This window comes from Vanessa atalanta, chromosome 23 (genome assembly GCF_905147765.1).
Source record: "Vanessa atalanta chromosome 23, ilVanAtal1.2, whole genome shotgun sequence".
NCBI classification, from domain to species: domain Eukaryota; kingdom Metazoa; phylum Arthropoda; class Insecta; order Lepidoptera; family Nymphalidae; genus Vanessa; species Vanessa atalanta.
Window position 1 is genome coordinate 1,742,550 of NC_061893.1, and position 15,343 is coordinate 1,757,892.

At 36.5% G+C, this 15,343-nt stretch overlaps 1 protein-coding gene across 1 annotated transcript in view; it reads right to left on the bottom strand.

The window, feature by feature from the left end:
* Positions 1-388: 388 nt before the first annotated feature.
* The window catches only part of LOC125073006 (huntingtin-like), a 35,976-nt gene continuing 21,021 nt past the window's right edge, over positions 389-15,343 (bottom strand). Inside the window, exons 28-44 of the mRNA XM_047683660.1 lie at positions 15,035-15,217; positions 14,127-14,245; positions 13,440-13,571; positions 13,020-13,172; positions 11,279-12,323; positions 10,245-10,441; positions 8,983-9,129; positions 7,882-8,070; positions 7,111-7,259; positions 6,460-6,587; positions 5,652-5,835; positions 5,506-5,546; positions 4,730-4,902; positions 3,758-3,896; positions 3,428-3,563; positions 2,409-2,728; positions 389-971 (exon numbers count right to left, since the gene is read on the bottom strand). Of these exons, the coding sequence (XP_047539616.1) occupies positions 561-971; positions 2,409-2,728; positions 3,428-3,563; positions 3,758-3,896; positions 4,730-4,902; positions 5,506-5,546; positions 5,652-5,835; positions 6,460-6,587; positions 7,111-7,259; positions 7,882-8,070; positions 8,983-9,129; positions 10,245-10,441; positions 11,279-12,323; positions 13,020-13,172; positions 13,440-13,571; positions 14,127-14,245; positions 15,035-15,217 (3,846 nt within the window). The 3' untranslated portion in view covers positions 389-560. The remainder of the gene's footprint in view (positions 972-2,408; positions 2,729-3,427; positions 3,564-3,757; positions 3,897-4,729; positions 4,903-5,505; positions 5,547-5,651; positions 5,836-6,459; positions 6,588-7,110; positions 7,260-7,881; positions 8,071-8,982; positions 9,130-10,244; positions 10,442-11,278; positions 12,324-13,019; positions 13,173-13,439; positions 13,572-14,126; positions 14,246-15,034; positions 15,218-15,343) is intronic.

Sequence of the window (15,343 nt, forward strand, 5' to 3'; positions counted from 1 at the left end):
ATATGTTAATTAATATTTGTTACTTAATAATTTATTAAGTCTTAAGCAAATTCATTTTTTTTGTTGGTCCAAATGTTGTGAACTCCTGAACACTTGTTTACAAAATTTATAGCTTCTCATGACGGTTACTTTAAATTAAAATATATTACATAATTAGTAATGAAATAGACGAACACTTAGTGTATATAATAAAATGTGTACTAAAAATGTGTAAGAATTGAAAATTTCATGTATAAATATACGAGCTGTTAGGACTAAGTTAAAAGCATGTTTGTAGAACGATCGATAAGTTATTTAGTTACTTAATTTATTTTATTAGATCCTTTTTTTAATCTATATTTGTCTATGTCTAATCACAAATAGACCAAATTAGTCTATGGTCTTGGAAGGTATTATTAATTAAAGTATTAATTCATTATGTAAGTATGATGACATTGTATTATATTGCTTAGGTGAATGTATTTTTAATCAGGAAACAATCTAAATCTATTTTTTTTCGATAAAAGCTTCGTAACTTTCAACAATTTTGAATCTATATAAATTAAGTTGCCTTGGTTAATTTATGAAGTTGCCATCAAACATTCCAATAAGTCATTCAAGCATTCGTTCCCCTCACATAGCTCTTTCAATCGTTCCAATTGGTTCGCGCTGAAGTTTGAATGTAGCGCGACTATGCAGAGAAGTCTCCGATCCGCAAACGACATCTTCACTCTATTTACGACAAAATCTTCGAAAATACCCCAATTCTGGATATTTTCCGGCGATTTATAAAAACCGGTACGAAGTATGTAAGACGATAGGGCATTTGTTGATCTTATATACTGGTTCGAACTGGCTGAAACTAGTAATGTTAGAAGGCAATATGGCAATAGCTTAGAGGATATTTTTCCTGTGAGTAAATGACAAAGCGCTTCGAAGATCCATCCGCTTAGCACCGGCAGTTGGTCTTGGGAAACTGACGTTTCAAATACCTGTGAAAGAATTAACTGATTATTATCACTGAATTATTATCTGAAGAATACGGAACAGATTGTTTCAAATTGAAAATAAAAAAAAATAAAAACTTTCATGCGTTAAAATTGTTACTAATATAAACTTGGCACTTATTAAATCGGATAGGCAAATCGGTCAACGCTGTGGGAAACATTACCAATCCGACAAGCCAATACGCCATCAACCTTTGGAACAAAAATGTTATATGTGCATGTAATCGCAGTGGGCGAACCACCCTTTAAGCCTCAACACAACGATACTAATATAGATACTATGTATTGAGATGAGAATAAGAGATGAGCAGGTGATACCTAAACTTAGCGTAAAGCTCTAGTATCAGTTAATAATTTACCGTCTAATGTTCTCGGTACAAACTACATACCAAATCAATATTATCCGCCATAAGATCCGCAGACCGTTGTCATAATAACCACAGATTAGTAACTTGAATGGTTCTTTTTATATTTCATGGAATTTAAAAGTTAGATATCACTGTTATAGTTAAGTGTTAATATCGGCAGCTTTTTGGAATCATTTAGAAACTTACCAACATTTGTTCCAATTCCGTATAAACCGAATTAACTTTGGTTACCAATACGTAATGACAACACAAAAGTTAAAGTTTACCTATTCTGGCTCAACTAAATACCAGTCTAAGACATTCCCAATTTTTATTTATCTTATCAGAAAAGATTATAATATTTTTTATGATACAATCAAATACAATTAACGTTAATACGGATTATTGTATTAAATCGTAATTACTTTCAAATCCCCCCCTTTGATTAATTGCACGTAACAAAACATTACTTTGTTTTATTATGATATTCTATTGTTATCGACTTGTTTTGTTAAGTTTTAGTAATAATTGATATTTCAATATGATATTTATTTTAATTTTAATGTCATACTTTGGAGGCCTAACGGTAAGTGGTCACCGCTACCCGTAGACGTTGGTATGGTTGGAGATATGAATGCGTCACCAACCTAAAGAACTAAGACGACATCTCGTGTGTACTTGTAGTTTATTAGATGATTTATTTTTTATAAAGATGATATACTGGACAGTTGTCAGAGAATGTAACGCAATGTAAGACGTGTTAATTGAAAATCCGAAATTATTAAAGAAATATTACTTTTTAAAACGTTTCACTCACAATAATCCCACAACTTTTACACTGACTCACTCAAGCTTCAAACCGAAACACAACAATACTAAGTAATTGTTTGGCGATAGGATACAATATGTCGAGTGGGTGGTACCTACCAGTCGGGATTGCACAAAACTAACCACGCAGGAATAAGTTACAAGTGTAAGTTCTACAGTTTCTAGTGAACTATCTTTAGTTACACAAGAAGTTTGATTAGAAGTCTGCGTATAATTTCATTTAAGCTAGAAAGTCAAATAAACTCACCTCGAAAACAACTTCAGAATTGAAGACGGAACACTCGATCCATTTGTCTCTATCGCTCATCAGTCCCATACATTTCCTCTCGGTCTCCTTGCAGCACTCCAAGTACTCTATCACGACTCTACTCAGAGTCGCCGCGGGTGGGAGAGTCTCCCTCAGGAAGTACTTCAAAGCTGATGATATGATTTGCTTGTTTTCTCTACGTTTGCACTGTCTTAATACTTTGTAGAGTAATGTTATTCGTTCCATTGAGTTCATTAGAATGTCTGGATCCATGTTTGAGACGTGCGATTCGAGCTTTGGACTTAAGAGCTTGCTGTCCGCTGAAATTGGTACAATACAAATAAATTTATTATGTTTAATGAAATAAGTTGGTTATGGTAAGCGTAATCATAGTTTATTCCATTTAAAGAAGTAATAAAGATAATCATAGTTTGACGTATTCCGTATATAGTAATGCAAATAATGGAAAATCTTAACTACTTATATTCAACTTTCAAAATTACGACAATAACTTCGTATTTAAAAGCGTCTTGAACGCATTTTCTCGCTTAACGAATATCATAGATTATTCAACGCCTCGACCAATGGTATCTCGTCAATTCCATGTCAAATGTTGTTTGTTTGGCGTGTGTCCTCTCGCGGTTACAATACGCTAGGTCGGTTGGACTAAGGTGACTGTTTAATGATCGCGCAGAAGCAGTTAATAGGAACTAAGGCTAGGTTGAGTGCAGACGAAATATATTGGAATTGGCACCGACTTCAGACATTCTAGTGTGTAATATATAAATAAACGTAGTGGATTTCCAATAAGAATTAAATTGATTTTTTAATTTTTTTCGGTAAGTTTTAAATAGATGATTCTCTGCAGTGCCATCTAGCGACGAGTTACAACATAGTGGATAGTGAAAAAACTTTTTCGGAGAAATATTTTTTTTTGGCATATTCTATGGTCGTCGGTCAAAGCTTGTACGCATACATATTTACGATACAGGTTTACGTAAATAAATAAATCACAGTACCTGAAAACAGATGCACCATAACGATTTGTACGGCATGATTCTCTGTGCATGTGTTCATGTTTTCTAATAACTTTTCGATAATATTATTCTTCAAGTCTTTAGGCAGCACTTGTTGACGAAGTATTGACGTAATACCCTAAAAATAATATACGTAAAATACTGTTAAGACAATAAATATTATCCAATAAAGTTAATGCCTCAAATTAATATTAATTTTATATAAAATAATTTGTAATTATTATTTTTAAGTTTTGTTAGTTATTCTTGGTAGAATCTACGTTTTAAATCGATGGTACGCTTACTCAATTAAAGTATATTTTGATGGCTTACTTTAACAACTAAATCGGCGCAATAATGCCTCGGATTAGCCAGAATGAAGTCAACTGGAATATTCATGAGATCAGGATGGCCAATCTCCACCAAGGTGAACAGCACCGCCCAATACAAACTCTTTTCATGGAGAGATATTCTGAGGAAAAATAGTAGATTTACACGTTAAAAACTACTCTCATACAGGATAGATGGGGCAAACTCAAACTCAAACTCAAATTCCTTTATTCAATATAGAAGTATTACACTTTCTTATTGATTGTCAAGTTAAACACTACCACCGGTTCGGAAAAAGTATACACCCTGACCTGAGAAGAACCGGCGAAAGAAACTCAGCGGGACTTTTTTTTTTTACGTCAAATTAATTATATACATAATTGTATATGAGTAGAAACAGCCAGGAGGCGATCGTTTCATTCCCAAGGTGTGCTATCAAACATAAACTCACTAATTGTATAGTAACCTTTCGCACACAAGCGTTCCTTAACAATTTTTTTAAATTTCGCAACAGAAGCATTTTGAACGCTTTCTGGGATCCTGTTGTAGAATCGTATACATTGCCTCACAAAAGAGTTACTGACTCTATGCAGTCGAGTAACAGGAGTAACAAGATTGTGTTTGTTCCTTGTACCAACGTTATGAGAATCACATTTTCTCATAAAAACATTAATATTTTTCCGTACATACAAAACATTACAGAATATATATTGAGAAGCAACAGTCAATATCTTAATTTCTTTAAATTTATACCTCAAAGATTCCTTGGCTCCTAGGTTATAGATTGCGATGGGCTCAGGAAACAGTAAAAATTAGAACCACCACTACTGACATCATCATGAATCTTACGATCTTTATCGACGAAATGTACATCATGTCGGAATAAAGGTGGCTCGTATAAGTTACTAATCCGTTTCGGTTCCAGAGTTCCTCACTACTCTTCGCACATATATAGGAGCCGGACTTTAGCGTCACCTGTCGTCGGCGGCGAGGTGCGCGCGCGCGGCGCGGCGCAGCGCGGCCACGCAGTCGGCGGCGGGCGCGGCGGCGCGCAGCTGCAGCAGCCAGCCGCGCAGCGCCGCCTGCCGCAGCGGCGCGTGCCCCGCGCCCAGCGAGCGCAGCAGCTTCTCGTGCACCGACGGCGCCTCCTGCGCGCGGCCCGGTTAGGTTAGGTTAGGCTCCGAACGTACTCGCTTACGTGCGTAACGGCGATTGATGACGTAGGGAAAAGTCATTATATATAATGTCGACGCCGCCGAGAAAGTTGACCATAAATTAGGTTTGGATTGGAAATTAGAATGAGAATAGGAGCAGTAGTAACTGATATCGATTGCATTTTTACGATTAAAATGACGGAGAGCGCAGTTGACGAATACTTATGTTTTACAAAATCTCAACGTTGTAGGGAAACGGAAAGAAATAATTCCAAGAGGGGTCGCCGTGAGCAAGAATGTACACTCAAAGCAAACTCTAATCTAATTTGTACGACTATTACGTATAGAAATGGTTCTACAGATTGTGTGTGTGATATTGATACAGATACGCTATTTATTAAATTTGATTTTTTTATATTTAGTTTGTTTTGCATGTTTTATTTTATATCAATGTATATTATATATTATCTCACACTCTACTATTTGTTACTGGCATCTGACAACCATAGTGAGCCAGCGATGAGGATACTTTAGCATTGAGTTGAATGGTGGCCGAAGTAAACACTATGTTGGTTTGCCTTTCTTCTCACAGCATACGACTACCAGTTCCAGCGCTATCCTGCTGAAAACTGAATGCACTCGCATTTCATACAGCGCCACAGCGCCACAGCGCCACAGCGCCACTATCATTGTACCGCTTAACACAGTAGAGCGCGTGTGGGGGGGGGGGGGGGTACGTACGCGGCGGTGCAGCACGGGCAGCGCCTGCGCGAGCGCGTGCAGCGCGGCGGCGGCGGCGTGCGGCCAGTGCGCGGGCGCGTCCAGCAGCGCGCCCAGCCGCGCCCACTGCGCGCCGCCGCTCAGGCGCGCCGCGCTGGCGCACAGGCACTTCGTGAGCGCCACGCGCCCCGCCACGCCCGTCGCCGCCTGCGCGCGCATAACGTTTGGATGGATGTGATACTCGATCACGTCAAATTTTAATTAAATTTGGCAATATAGTCTGGAAAAGTATATAGTTTGAACCCGGTAACGCGTACCGAATTAATTTATGCCACGCCTACACATTCCTCAAAATCCGGCAACACACCTGGAAGCTCCTTATTGTTGCAGATGTCCATGAAGCGGTATTCACTTTCCATCAAGTGAGCTTCTTGTTTATTTTCCGTCTATTCCATAAAAAAAAACCAAACACGCAACTCTCAGGCGAAGCCACGAAGAGGTACGAGTATCCAATAAATCGCTTAAATCAAATTTTAATCTCTACGTCGTTCGTGTGCATCGCACCTTGCTAAGCAACCAATTTTAAACCGATTTTTACCACGAGAAAAAGATGGTGTTTAAATTTTGGATTCAAACGACATACTGCAATCTTAACCGATGATTTCGGGTTTAAACCTAGGCAGGCACCACTGAATTTTCATGGGCTTAATTTGTTTTTATAATTCATCTCGTGGTCGGCGGTGAAGGGAAACATCGTGTATCGCGTATCTCTATATATCTTTTGAAATGTATCTTAGTAAGATTCTGGTGATTTTCCTATCATTAAAATACCTTCGGATCCAGCATATCGGTGGCTACATCCATCAGCAGCTGGAGACAACTGTTCACGTCGATTCCCGTGTTCTTCCGCGTGCGCTTCACTTCTTTGCGAACCTTATACGAGACATCGTCCGTCATATCTTTAAACAATATAATTATGAATCAGTAATATATATTATACTATGAGAATATTATTTAAATGTTCAAAATCTATGTCATTTTTTTATGTTTGATTCGTTCACTTTAACAGAGATTCATACTGAGTTTCTTCCCGGTTCTTCTAGGCAAAATCTACTTTGCGAATAAGTGGTGGTAACCTTACTTTGAAAAGTATATTATAGTTGTAAAATAACGACTTAAAAGTGCTTGTACACTTGCCTACTCTACTAAAATACATTTGAGTTTTTAGTAAAATTCATAAAAATGCCTTAGTTATTTATACAATAATTGTTTAAAAATATTCGAAATAAAACTTAAAAAATAAATGCATTCATAATTAGACAACGATACAGTTACTTTAAATTTCAAGATATAAAGAGGGTAAAAACTTGAGCTAGTAAAAAAAAATGTTTAAAAAAACATCTATATAAATATCAACTAGAAACACCAAAACAGTACACACAGTTTCAACCATATCACAAAGAAAACAAACGTTAAAATCACCTGCAGCGTATTTCAAATAGTCCGTACTGAACTGCCCGTAGTGAAATCCACAGGAGCCGTCCCTCATTAGCGGTATCCGTTCAAGGTTCACGTCTTCGAATATACTGTACGCTGATGTACCGATGAGAATGCTTCGGAGACGTTGCATTCTGTGATATAAAATAATGTTTAGTTAATTTTAGGACATCAAACCAACATAACTAGCTACACCCTCCATCTTCGCGCGGATATTATACGTTTTTCCAAAACATATAAGGTACGGTTTACACGACAGTTAAGTAGGTCGTAATAATTTATTCCAACATCTCCAACAATCATTGTCATGTGTCTGTATACCAAAATAACATTTGTTTTTTTTAATTAATGTCTGCCTGTCTGTATGTCTGTTTGTTCCGGCAAATCTCTGGATCGTCTCGACCGATTTGGACGGGACTTTCACTGGCAGATAGCTAATGTAATAAGAAATAAATTATAGGCTACAACAATAGCTTTTTTGTTAAATTCAAAAGCGCACGATGTCGCGGGCACAGCTATATATATGGGCCATGTCAAGTCGAGTGGTCACCACCGTCGACACACATTGGTACCGTTAGAAAGCTTAATCATACCTTACACCTACAATACGCCGATCTTGGGAACTATGATACTATGTCCCTTGTGCCTTCGAACAGGAGCTTCGGGTAGATATTGTAGATATTACAATGGGTAAGATTTTGAAGTTGCCATGTCCACTGTAATCGTTTGAAAGTAGTTCGTGGAGCGGCGCCTCACCCGTCCGTGAGCGGCAGGTGCGCGCGCGGCACGTGCGGCAGGCGGCCGCGCACGAGCCCGCCCACGCCGAGCAGCAGCTGCGCGATGCCGGTCACGGCCCAGTGCGCGCCGTTGCCCTGCAGCGCGCCCAGCAGCCCCACCCAGATCTCCTCGAACTGCTTCTTCGTCGACCAGCCGACGAGGTTGACCCTGGGAAAGCCTCGTTTGGATGATGATGTCCGCCTGACCGATTTTGTCCGATTGTGATTCGACCGATCTCCCTCTCATGAGATCAGTTACAAAATAGACTCCTGAGACACGGGAACGTAAACTTTGCCAACATCCAGACTGGGCAGCTTCTGAGAATTTTTCAAGAGAAAAACCCAATAACTTTCATGGCACTTGAGTTTTGAAGGCCAGATAGTAAAGATTTATTTTCTTTAGTAAAATATTTGTGAGGAAAATAATTATCTGGCTTGTAATAAAACGGATAACAGCACAAACAAATTGTAAGAAGAGCTTTTCTTTGTTTTCGTTTATGGAATAATTTTGATAACTAGTTTAAACGTGAAAGCGTAACAAACGAACAAACTCAATTTTGTATTTATAATACTAATTTATAAAACTATATATTAAAATAGAAACAAATAGTAAAGTCGAATATTTATAATATGTAACTTCTTAACCGAAGACGGCCATATTGAGTGGTACCGATCGTAACTTACTAGACATGGGCGATATCCGATTTTTGTGTCATCGGTTGAGTAACGGATATTTGGATTCAAAATCGGTGTTGACATCCGATATCAGATGTCGCCCTGTCTTTCTTTAACTTTACAGTAACCCATATGTGAGAAAGAGATGAAACGAATGTGATATCGAAATCGGTTTAACATTCGCTTCTTCTCTTTCTCACATATAGATTACCGTAAAGTTAAAGAGAGATAGGGCGAATATTTCATGAGTTTAATGTTATCGTACTTTAAATGCCTTGACGTATCAGAACGATATTCGTAGTTTTTTAGTTGCGGTAAAAACGGTTACCAATCAACATCAAATCGATTACATCGGACGTCGTCGGAATTCGATTTTCGATATATCGGACACATGCCTATAACTTACCTAAACAAAAACGCTTCCAAAATATCCATATCCTGCAAGGGCTGCAACGGTAAATCGATCTTTTCCAGGTGTTCCTTCTTCGTCTTCACTTCAACGAACGACCACGCTAGAGGTGGTACGAGGGCTATGTTGGTTACCAATTCTAACCTGGAAATTTATTTTCTTATATAATGCAATTCTTTCAAAATAGTCATTTTAAGTGTAGTTGCTATCTCATACATCTACTAAAGATGATGATGATCTATGGCTGGATAGAGGTTATTAATTTAGCATGCTAGCGTTGTCGGTCGAGATAGGAAAGCACCAATCAATCAATCAATCATTCAATCATTCAATCAATCATTCAATCAATCAATCAATCAATCATTCAATCATTCAATCAATCATTCAATCAATCAATCAATCAATCAATCAATCTATCTATCTATCTATCTATCTATCAAACAATCAATCAAAATATACTTTAATCAAGTAGGCATTTAACAAACTATTTAAAGTAAAGCTACCACCGGTTCGGAATGTAGATTCTACCGAGAAGAACCGGCAAGGAAATCAGTAGTTACTCTTTTTCAACATCTAAAAATATAGTCATGTCAGTTAAATACAATTATAGCTGTATGTTATGTCTACCGTGAGGTGACCTTTATGTGTCGAATAGAAATCTCCCACAAGTGTATCTACCAACCCGTGTTGAAGCAGCGTAGTGGAATCAGCTACAAAACATATCAATCGAAAAGGTTTCAGCCCTGTAGTGGAACATGTACATGTGCATGTCGCTTTATTTTTAATTTTTATTGTCCAGTACTAAGTAAGTAAGTATCAAATAAGTAAGCCTTTTATGTCCCATTATTGAGCTAAGGTCTCCCCTTTGAGGAGAAGTTTTGGAGCTTATTACACCACTTTGCTCTTATACGGGTTTGTGGATACACGTGTAGCATAATTAAAACACATACTTTCCTCAAGATTTTTTTCCTTCACTACTGAACACGAAAAATTTATAAGTGTGTGTCCAATACTAAGTATAACTTAAATATTACAATTGAAAAAAAATCCAACGGTTTTTTAACTTGAAAACAGCCTGAATAATATTATTACATGTAAATAATTTCTCATTTAAATCTTAACAACTTCGTGTATTGAAACATCTAGAGATGTCACAACACTTATATCCATACTTTTGGTGCCGGAGACACTACAATCTCTGAATGGAACAATTTAAGTATTTTTAATAATGTTTTTAAAATAATGTAAGTAACACTAACCTCGACAAGCTCACGAGGAGACTCTCGATTGCTGTTTTATATCTCTCACCGAGTATACCTTTACTTGTCTTCGTATACAAATTCTCTTCCCAATATTCGATCAATGTTGCCAATTTATTCCCCGTGATTATTATATCCGGTTTCGGACCATCGTCTTGAAATTTCATGAACGATTTCAGGATCAAGGGTTTTTTGTCCTGTTTATAGAAAAAAGGAAAATGTTTTATTAAATATCTTACAACTGGGCAAGATTTTTGTCTTCTATCATGAACAACCCTGACCTCGTTCCATATAAATATTTTGCAGTGGTATTATTAAAGTCGTGATGTTATAATTTTGCTATTGTTATTAGAGTTGTTTAGAATTTTAGTTAAATTTGTATTGAACTCAAAATGTTTTTAACACCATAAATAACCATAGTCAAATAAATATTGGTCACTACCGCCCACAGACAAAGGCGCTGTAAGAAATATTAACCATTCCTTACATCACCAATGCGCCACCAACCTTGGGAACTAAGATGTTATGTGCCGTGTACCTGTAGTTACACTGGCTCACTCACCCTTCAAACCGGAACACAACAATACTGAGTACTGCTGTTTGGCGGTAGAATATCTGATGAGTGGGTGGGACCTACCCAGATGGGCTTGCACAAAGCCCTACCACCAAGAAAACACTAGTAGCAATATTCGGTACAAGACCTCGACGACTGGCCTGCGCGATAATTAAATGTCATAAAATAAGATATTCCACTCAAAGTACTAACTAGAAATAAATATCCGAATGTTTACATAAACATATTAATATAAGTGACGTGTTGCTACTAATTTTAAAAGTACAATGAAACAATAATTACTTTTAATTGCTTTTTTCTTGGTATTGATGCAGGCCTAAACCATACTCATCTTATATTTTATATAATTTTTATATTAAAAATTGCATATATACATATATCAACCATTCACATAATGTAATTGGTACGATACATAAAGACATATACATATATATGTTATTAAAATTCATAAAAATATTACCTTAACTAAATACTTCACGATTGCATACAAGCAACTAATCGCTGATTGAGTCCTGTTTGAATTGTTCTCGGTGTTCAACTCGGACCAAATTTCTTTAAAACTCAAAGCCTTTGACACATTCTCAACTGTGACCAATATAACGTGATCCACGCATACATTATCTGTGGTAACGTTCGTCACACGGAAAGATACATCGGCGTTAATTGGAGTCTCGACTATTTTCTTATTCTTTATCAAGAACGACATATACTGTAGCGATACGACGGAAAACACAGCTATATTTCTAGATAATGAACTTGGAATTATATTTTCAACGCATTTTTCTACTAAATCACAGTCAGTTTCGTCTATAAGAGTCAGAATTGCATCAGCGGATTTTAAAAATCCTGTCAACACTGTGTGTATAGTTATAAATTCCTGATAGAATAATTTATCCTGGAACACTTGGTGGCATCGCCTCGTATACCTGTCTATGGTTTGTTCGATATTCAAATTAAAGTTTTCTGATTGGCTCAAAGGACGGTTTTGTTTCGGGAAAAGTTTGAGAACATCGGCCAACGACTTGTCCAACGTCATCAAGGAAACTTGATACAATTTAGATAGCTCTGGTATCGATATATCGGTTTCCTCTTCCGATATTTGCAAATTCCCAAATTTTTCTTTGACATCGTTATCCATGATCGGAATGAAGAACTGTGACTTGGACTCCTTGGCGTCACCCTTCTTGAACACTTGTAAAGTATTGACTACGTACAGTTTATTGCTGTCCACGGAAGAAGACATTTCTTCTTTAGCTAATTCCATCTCTCTCTGTTCTCTTATTAAGTCTATCTCCGACTCTCGCAGTTCTTGCTCCGATATCGTGTTAAAGAATTCTCTTGTGAACGTTTCACACGCCACTTTGAAGCACGAACTTAAAATTTTTCTGTCAAACTCCGGACATGACATTATGGCTTTTAGATCTTCTTGAGAAAGATTTGATAACAGTAGCGCCAAATCATTGTACTTCGGAACCTTCGGTATATTGCAATCCGTTTGACAGCATCTATTGACCAAAAGACGAGATATATATTAATGCAATGTAAAAAAAAAAATGTCTTTTATTTTATTTGTTGATCAATGCGCTTCCAATTTTTACTTTTTTTTTGTTTTTTTTTTTTTTAATAAATAAATATAATTATTGGACAACACCACATACATTACTCTGATCCGACTATAAGTAGCAAAACCACTTGTGCTATGGAAAATTCAGAAGAAACGACGGTACCACAAACACCCAGACCCAAGACAACATAGAAGAGGCACTTTTTCTACATCGACCACGGAGGTCGTGATTTTTTTTATTTTATAGGTATAAAGGTATGGAAATCGTACGGCCACTCATTATTTATTTTTTATGAATAATATATTGGACGGACAAATGCTACCGATGATATGTTATCACCACCGTCTAGACGTTGGCACTGTAAGAAATATTAATCAGTCCTCTTATAACCAATGCACCATCAACATGGTAACTAAGATGTTATGTCCTTAGTATCGGTAGTCACTTGCCCTTTGATTCGAAACACAACAAAACTAAGTGCTGCTGTTTTGCGTTAGAATATCTCATGAGTGGGTGGTACCAACGCGGGCTTGCATAAAGCCCTACCACTAAGGGCATTATATCCTTGAATAAGAAAGGAAATTAGAAAAGGTCAACCAAAGTGATTTTTTTCTTTGAACCGAAACAAGGACTCACCTGCTTTTAACCTGGCTGAGTAACCAGCTGCTGTCGACGTTGCTGGTGATGATGTAATGGGGATTGATCGCCCTGTCTTGAGAGAGGTCCAACGGCGATAGATCGAATACGCTGGATGCTAAAGCGTTTAACTCCACCACCAAATTTGAATAACTGAAAAAAAAGTAACATTAGGAGTTTTTTTTTATTAGATAAATAGATTATTTATTGATATTTATACATTTAAACAACATCGTTGGTAGTATTTTAAGTAATATTATGTAGTATGCAATCAGTTAAAAATGACGGTTTGAATATATTTTTTATTAATCAATAATATCAATATCTTTCGAATAGAGATAAATATTCATGTATGAGTTGACGCAGTAGACATTGAATATAATTAATTTTATACAAATAAAAATTTATCAAAATTCTCACCGAATATGAACCTTGTCCCTTTGCAACAATTCAAGTGCCACTTGAACATCTTCTTTCGAAAGCTGCGAGTTTATTATCTCTGGCGACATACTTTTCAGTGACTTACACCTGTCTATTGCCAGTTTTGCGAATCTGCGAAATATTGTAGTCTATGGTACCATAATTTTTTTTGGAAAATAGCGTATGTATTATATATACACTTGCTGTATAGGGATATTGAAATTGTTTAATAATAAATAATAAATGTTTACAATTTAGTTTCGAAACACTGTCATCTTAAAACACTTATACTGGTAATTAGCTATGATCTGCACTTAGTATGTAAGTAGTAGCTTCTGATTTCGTAAGCAAAACGAATCGTATCTCGAATAAAATTATCGTGCAGAGGCAAATAGAGCTTCCCATCTTAAGTCAGTATTTTTTTTAAACGCCACGTTCACTAAACTTAGGTTTAAAGTTATCATTAATATATTTTCTTATATTGCTACATTATATGTTGATTCTTTTTAAACATTATATACATACTAACAATATATAAAATCCTTTTTTAAGTTAATAATGTAGAACAACTAACCGCGTTACTTTGTATTAAACAATTTAAGAGTGTGTTTTCATTAAGATACGATAGCGTTGTCATATTTTTTTGTAAATAAAAGTACTTAAATTATAAATCAAAAAAAAACTCACCGAGTGGCGATAGCTGGTTCCAGTTTCCCAATAATGCGACATATCAGAAAAACTAAAGCTCCGGACTGACTCTCATGACACAGGGACAATATTTTGTGTGTATTCAGTGCAAAATCATTCTGAAAAAATGTATTTTTATTATTTGACAGTATTTATTATTATAAATTCACTTCAGTCATTTTCAAAGGCACTAGTTAACTGCGACAAAACCAATTTAAAAACACCGGTTTTTGCTTCGGAGGTTTTTGGACAGAAAACCCTTGAGTTTTAACCCTGTTATCTGCAGAATTACAACAACAAAGCATACTGAGGGATGCAAGCACTAAATTTCATCATTGTATTCAAGACACCTCAATACAAGACTTAAACAAACGCATAAGAACGCAAATGGTTTTCATCATATTATCAAGTATTAGCAATTATTGTATTATAAAATTAATTTGTGTTTATTATTGATCTCGTGCTCGGCAGTGAAGGAAAACATCGTGAGGAAACCTGCATGTGTCTAATTTCAACGAAATTCTGCCACATGTGTATTCCGCCAACCTGCATTGGAGCAGCGTGGTGGAATATGCTCCAAACCTTCTCCTCACAAAGAGAGGAGTCCTTAGACCAGCAGTGGGAAATTCACAGGCTGCTAATGTAATGTATGTAATGATGTAAATGTATTATAAAAATATTATATTTTTTTGTCATATGTGTGGACTTGACGGTAATGACTTTTACCCATCGACATTAACGCTGTAGGAAATATAAACATACCTTAGATCGCCATGCGCCACTAACCTCAGAAACTGAGAAATTATGTTCCTTGTTCCATTAATTGCAATACTTTTAAATATTATAATTTTAATATAACCGCTACAAGGCCGACGGGGATAGCTGCACAATAATCACGCGTTACTTACTTTCAAACAGCTCTGGCATCTCGCAGCCATAGCCTGCAGTAGGAGCCCCGAGGCCCCGGCGGCCTGCTGGACCTTCCCCAACAGGTTCCGAACGACGTCCTCGTTGAACTGCGACACGAGGATGTGTACTCGGTTCACCAGCAACCACGTCAGGTGAACTGCTTCAGATAGCCCGTTATCTAGCTGGGAATTAAAAAAGTATATTTTAATGTTTATTTATTAATATAATCATTATAATAAATATAAGGGTATTTTTATAATTTACAAATGAATTGAGTAATTTTAGTCAGATCCACTTAATTTTTAAAT